The following is a 7,211-nucleotide window of genomic DNA, read 5'->3' on the forward strand; positions in this document are numbered from 1 at the left end:
TGACATTTTCATGAGCTTTGTGTACAGTCTGACCCATTCCTTTAGTAATACCATTTTAATCATGGACCCAGCGGAGTGGTTAGCACAGCACCGTGTGACACCAGGGGGTCCTGGGTTCAAATCACAGTCTGGGCATGGTGTTCTTTGTGAGTACTTTCATCAGTTTCTTCATATCATCACTCATCCTCATCTTTGCAATTAGCCAAAACTGGCAGAAAAAAAGCGAAGTATAATAATTATGGGCCTCACTAATCTGATATTGAATGTTGGACCGTTTAACGTTTCTTGCATTTAAGAATCTGAATAGACCATATTTCAGTCTGAAGGAAATTCAATCACTTTAAGCTCTATGCATTAAACATGCTTAATGGCAAAATGTTCTGATGATATGTTAATGGTGTCTGTAGTTTACTAATAAAATACCCGATTAGCCTTTCTGTGCATAAAGTCGACTTGAAACAACAACAACTAATAAAAAAGGAAAACATAGTGCACATGCAAAATTATGACCTTAGATGAAGAGGAAATATTCGCAAATCTTATTTACTTTCTGAATATGCCTATCAGTAAAGAAATTCACCCACTTCAAGCACATTCTTTTATTAATATTATTAGTTATAGTAGGAATGTTTCTCATTTAATAATCTGCAGAGATTTAAGCAAACGCATCATATTTGTGTCAAGTAATGTGATGTCATTTCTGTATCTGTTTCCAGTTTGCTCGCCAGTACAGTAAAAACGAAGCCATAACCTTTGATTGGTTGTGCCGTCATATTGGATGGCCCTTTGCACCACCAAAGACTATAATTGACCTAGTGCATCTAGAATCTGTATTTGATGTTCTCGACCTGTATCTATGGTTAAGGTAGGAGTTAAGCAGTGTCATTGCTATTCTCATGTATGACCTAAGCTTGACGTGACATCCAAAATTTTAGCCAAAAAAATGTTATACCCGGAATAATTCCAAAAACTGCATGAAACCATGTGTGCTTTCATCAAGTCACTGCATATAACATGCACAGTAGATATCTACAAACAAGAATACAAATTACACCCTTAGGTTTGCTTGGGAATCAATCCAAACTCTTGCTTAATGTTCAAAGGAAAATACCATATGCTGTACTTGGAGGCTTCCTTCTAGTTTGTTATAAATGCCTTCGATTTTGAGTATGTTTTAATGTACTGGCAATATAGCTTGAAGACAACATGGCATACACCTTGTGTGACTCTGCATTGTAAACAGCTTTGTTAAAAATTGCTTGTGGTATTAAGACTTACTATCAGGTGCTTTTACCATCACTTAGAATTTTGCGTATGTAGGTTTTTTTTAAGGCAGCCAGGTTGCGTTTCTCTAGCATAAATAATAATAACCACAATGCATGTAAAAATGAAATAGCTGTTTCCCATTATTTTTCACCTTTCATTTGAACTTTTGAGCAAACTAGCATGGTTCTGGTTGAGATCGAGTACTGTCACACGGGAGCATAACAATAAAAAATAACTACCTCAAAGACCATTCTGACATTTCAAACTGTCATGAACTACCTCAAAGACCATTCTGACATTTCAAACTGTCATGAACATTTGCTAGCGGCTCCTGCTAAAATAACCGGGGAAACCTATCATTGTATACGCACAATGATATTCTGTCTTGATCCGCATAGCAACAGCTTTATGACCGAACACTAAGAAAATAATTTCTTGAACATAATTATGCTGCATGTTATATAAACAACATAATATATTGCCACTTACATATCAAAGCAGGATTGACATTATAAATACATATGTAAATACGGTATATCACGAAAGAAAATTGCAATTTGCCACTTTTATATTGTCAACATTAGCCTTTTTTAAGTGTGTATTGGAGAATTTATTTCTTATGTCACTTCAAGCTTAGTTTGTCAGTGCTTGTATACTTTTGTAAGAGTTTTGCATGTGTAAATATTGAGGGTAGGACGGATTAATTAGTACTGATTAGTATCAGCTGATATAAGCATATAAGTTTGTAGGTAAAGTTGCTAATAATTTATTTAGTCAATAATTCTATAAATAGTCTGTAATTGAGTGAGCAATCCTGCCATCTTGGTAAGGTTCATGTGACTAATAATTCATATACATCTCAGTTTTGTAAATATGCAGTTTCTTTTCTTCAAGGAAAAACCTTGTACTGTATCACATATTCGTGAATGAACAGATGTCATCTCTTGTGACCTGAGCCAGTGGTTTCATGTTTCTGCTCTACATAAATGGATCTCACCTATCACACCCAAATTGAAGACACTTTGTTTTGTGATGTCATTGTGGTGTGCCTTCGTTTTTAGGTTAGGATTGGTACATTTAGTTCTCTTAGCATAACTACAATGCAATATTTTGGGGACTGACCAAAAAGTTATTATTTTTGTTAAGAGAACTAAATCTTACAAGCCTAACCTAATAAGGAAGGCAAACCACAATGACGTCAGAACACAAAGTGTCTTCATTAAGGGCATGCGATACAATTTCCACGGGAGTCTTCCCAAGCCCTTCCATCCATAGCAGTGTGCCAACTTAGCTCTCTTGGAGCCAGATCTGGCTCTTTTGTGCACTCTAGCCGGACCCTGTGGCCGAGTGGTTAGCACATCGAGCTGCAATGCCAAGGATCCCGGGTTCGAATCCCGCTTGGGCTTGGTTGTTTGCGAATGTCCATTCATCAATTTCATCACTCATCCCCATCTTCACAAATTAGCCAAGAGGCACAAAACGCGAAGTAAAATAAACTAAATCAATCAATCTTTCATGCACTCGTTCGGCTGTGAACTGGGACGCCCACCCCCCATGCCCCACTATGATGCCATCTCTGGTTCTGACCCACATAGACCACCTTTCGTCATAATTATACATTTTGCACGTGACGTGATATTGTTATATTGGGTGCGTCGCCCCACTCCCTCTTATCTCCCCAGCTACTTCTTTATAGCGCAATGCTAGACGTGAAATTGACATAATATTGTCGTCAGGGAATTCTTTACTTTCGATTTCATACCACTATCGATTGATTATTGAGATGAGCGATGCCGCCGGATCTAGATGTTGAAAACTAAGAATAAATTGTCATCAATTTAGAGTTAACGATAATAGCAGTGCCCCACCCCTTTGACAACTAACATTACCCTAGAAGGCACTTTATCCAGCCATCGTATATCTAGCTCCATGAGAGTCAGTTTTAACTCGTGAAATTTAGTACTTTATGCCCATCAGGTTTGGCAACACTGCCAGGAGGCAAGGAAAAAAGCATTGATCATATTGGAGTATGATTTGATTCATTCTCTTGTGAATGTAAAACTTCCGATGGAATAGAAAGAGATGTCAACGGGAAGAGGGCAGTTTCAAGATGAATTTCACCAGCGGAAAAGTCGAAACTTCCATTTGATTAGCCGTAACTTGATGTTGAAGTTGATTCCCCATAAGGAATAAATGGGATTCCGAAAATTATTATTCATCATATTTTTCAAACATTGTGTCCAGCTTAATAATCAACATAACAAAATGTTTGCACTTGCAACATGGAGCGAAATTCATACTCTTGGATATGCTCAGGTTTTTTTTTTTAGTAGCAGTGCCCATTCGGGCGATACTGAAATAAATGCACAATTGGTGCGTAATTGTATGTCCTTGCCTTAAGAGTGCAACAAGTGAGACCCCACATAAATACTGTAAATTGTACTTTAAGTCTTTGAAGGCCAAAAACTTTTCCAAGTAAATTACTATTGAAGAAATGGCAATTTTCGCCAAGATGTAGCAATCTCATACCAATTGAAACATTACAGCTATCGCTTCCTGGACCTGTTTCCCGATGCCGAGCTAGTGAGGGACATGCAGCGAGAACTGGACAGCATCATCCAGCAAGGAGTCTTCCAGTTAACTCGTCTTCTTAAGAACACTGAAACTGGAATGAGCAGTGGAACCGGTGTTGTCTCTGACGACGATGACTTTGTCGTAAATAGGAAGAAGCATATGTATTATAGAGGTAAGATATTAGTATCAAAGGAAGCATTAATACGCGCATTAAACAAATTTAAAAATCATAAGCTATCCCAAGACAATGCCACTTTTTAGTACTGCACCTGGGAAACTGTATTAATGCAGGGGACGTAGGCTATTGAGACTGGAACTACATTGTATATTGGGATCCAAACCACTTCACTGAATCCCCACAGAAAATCAACTACAAGGCAAGAACATTAGCCATTATGCTATCCGTACACCTATGCTAAGGTTTTTTTTTCTGTACTGTGTAGAGAAGTTAAGTAACCGAAGTGCTGACACAAACAACTTTTTACACCAAACTGAAACCTTGCTGTTGGGGAGTTACACTTCAAATGTTTTCTATATCCTCGTAGACGTACACTCCTGTTCACATAAAGTAGCCCATATTTCAACTGTTCAACCCTATAAAATGTGTCACTTATGTGAATAGGAATGTACAATACACATGTAGGTTTGTCATTTAGAAATTAGATATTGCTACATCTATGCACAAACAAACATTTTTTTTAGAAAAGTTTATTTAATTTAGATTTCAAGTATGACGTATAATGACTGGTCAAGAAGTTACCGTATAAGTTATCCTGTGTCTTGATTGTTGTGTATATGTATTGCAAGCTCTTGCCGTTGAAGGGGGTGTGAACCTGGACTAGCCATGGGTGGTCGAGTGTATTTCAGTTTCAAGTCTGCTGATTTACATTCTAGAAATCCTATTGTTGGCAAGGAGTGGAGATGTGGTCCATAGCCAAGGACAATAATAATAATACTACTTACAATTTTTACATTACATTGTATCTTTGTCTACTCTTTGAGCATAAAATGCAAACATTTTAATGAAAATCTATTTGTGAGAAGTGTGTATTTATACATTTAGAGTACTAATAACAGACTATATGAATTTTGAATACATATTCCTAAGAACAATTATGCATGTATGTGAGATAGAATAACTGTGCATAATATTTTGCCACAGTATCTTGCCTGGCTGTGATATTCTTTCTGGATCAAAAGAGATCTTCGTATGATTTCTTCTTTGTGGGAAAAAGTTGTGTGTTTAAGTGTTGCTCTCATATTCTTGTGACCAATGCTGCATCAAGATTAACGTAAAAAAATGCTCAACTTTTTCATGACTTTATCGCACCACCCCATGAATCATTTGTTCTGTTGGTCCCACTGTTCTTGTAGATATGGTGTTTCTTATTTTAAGTTAACGTGGGTTGATACCATTGTAACTGTTACAATTTTATAACAGCATTTAACATGGAATCCATTTGTTACAGGTGCGAAATCTGAGGAATCATGGAAGGGCCATCGCATAGGAAAAGGACGCTTGACAGAACATCTTCTGGCTCAGGGACTCCTCACCCCAAACATGATTCAGGAGTTGCAGAAAGAATGGGATCGGGTAAGTCTAAAGATTTTTCACCATTCACATTATGTGTGTGTTTATATTATTAATTTATAAATTATCCATAAAGTTTGTACCAATTATGACTATCTTCTCCTTTTTAAATAACACTCGGGCATAATATACATGATGACAAGAAGACAAGAAAAAGCTAGTTTCATTATCATTTACAGTGGAATCCCAATTTTACGTTTTTCAGGTGACTGCGTTGAAAAAACTAAAATGTAGGAAAATCTCGAGATGTTTTATAGCGTTACTTTATTTGGACTATGAAGTTTCAATATATATAATGCAAGAAAATCTAAAATCGAGGAACATAAAATTGGTTCCACTGCACTTCCTAATGCCTATTTGAATTACTTCTGCCAAATACAACAGATTCTTGCATCCATAATTTTTTCAACAATCTTTGTGTACTTAATTGGTTTATTCTGATAAAGACATCAGTTTTATCAATCCAATATTCTTATAAATAACCTACTTATTCCTAAAATTGTGTCTTTTTATTATTTTTGTTATGAAAAAATATGAGGTTTGTTTCTAAAGTAAAACTCCTCAAATCCATCTGGTTACATGTATTTGTTGAAATGCATGTTACTATTTTGTAAATTAGTGTACTAGAAAAGTATATAGTGCAACCTCGATTTTACATTACTCAGGCGACCAAATTGAAGCTGCTTAAAATACAGGAAAATCTAGTCAGGGAGAACTTTTATAACATTCTCCTCCATGGTAACCATGAGGATTGAATGTATAATGCAGGAAATTGTAATATGTAGGTTCCACTGTATTCATATACCAGAATATAGTACCTGCTTATCTTTGAAACTAATTCTTCAGAATTCTAATGAATGCCCACTGCCACCATTCTCAACAAGTTTTGGGGAGCATGGTGGCAGTGGACACTGGTATTAATAAACCTGAAAAAATCAGTTTCGGGGATAAGGTAAGTACTACTTTATTCTGGTATATTAATTTTCTATCTCGTTTCTTCCTTGAAACATGAATAGATTGTGGTTAATTTGAATTCATTAGTTCAAACCTTGTTAAAATATGAAAATAACGTACATCTTATTCCACGCTTTCTTTATGCAACTTGAATTAATGCACAAAACTTGAACATTCCATGATTTTGTTTATTTATTTCTTGCATATTTTTTAAAGTAAAAGTTTTACTATTTTATAAGTACCTCAAACTCAATTTCCAATTTGCTATTTTCAGACAAGACATGACGACCCTGACAAAAAGAAGCCAGGAAGAAAACGAAAGAAGTAGTTGTAAAATTAAAGTTGATTAATTATTATGTAACTGTGATAAATGAACAGAACATGTGTGTATATAAATTGTTGATAAAGCTAAGTTTGTTTTGTAGTGTACATTTTGAGACAATGAAATCAACTTTCTTAAACATTGTTGTTGTCTTTGGTAAGAAGGAAACAATTAAACGAAACATGCCATGCTCAGTTCTCTAGTTCCTGTTGTTCTTGCCTTTTGAGGAAAACAGGACTAAAAAACATCCCCTATTTTTTTAGGTTGCAATTAGTTTGTCGACATGAGCAGTGGTGGTCTAGTTAGTAGGGTGTCTGACTGACACGTGCGAGATCCGGATTCAATTCCCAGGGTTTTTATCCAGCATTGTCCCTGCATAAAGTGGCTCTGGGGCTCACCCAGCCTCAAATCAATGGGTACCTGGTGGGGGACAACCCTGGGGGTAAAGGTGGCTGGAGCATCATGATGATCACATTACCAAAATGGCAGAGATCAAGAATGTCG

At 36.3% G+C, this 7,211-nt stretch overlaps 1 protein-coding gene across 1 annotated transcript in view; it reads left to right on the forward strand.

Annotated features, from left to right (window-relative positions):
- The window catches only part of Suv3 (Suv3 RNA helicase), a 28,151-nt gene extending 21,305 nt beyond the window's left edge, over positions 1–6,846 (forward strand). Inside the window, exons 10-13 of the mRNA XM_083126883.1 lie at positions 717–865; positions 3,813–4,012; positions 5,310–5,434; positions 6,660–6,846. Coding sequence (XP_082983009.1) covers positions 717–865; positions 3,813–4,012; positions 5,310–5,434; positions 6,660–6,713 — 528 coding nt within the window. The 3' untranslated portion in view covers positions 6,714–6,846. The remainder of the gene's footprint in view (positions 1–716; positions 866–3,812; positions 4,013–5,309; positions 5,435–6,659) is intronic.
- The last annotated feature ends 365 nt before the right edge of the window (positions 6,847–7,211 follow it).

This window comes from Lepisma saccharinum, chromosome 8 (assembly GCF_977018435.1).
Source record: "Lepisma saccharinum chromosome 8, izLepSacc3.1, whole genome shotgun sequence".
NCBI lineage: Eukaryota > Metazoa > Arthropoda > Insecta > Zygentoma > Lepismatidae > Lepisma > Lepisma saccharinum.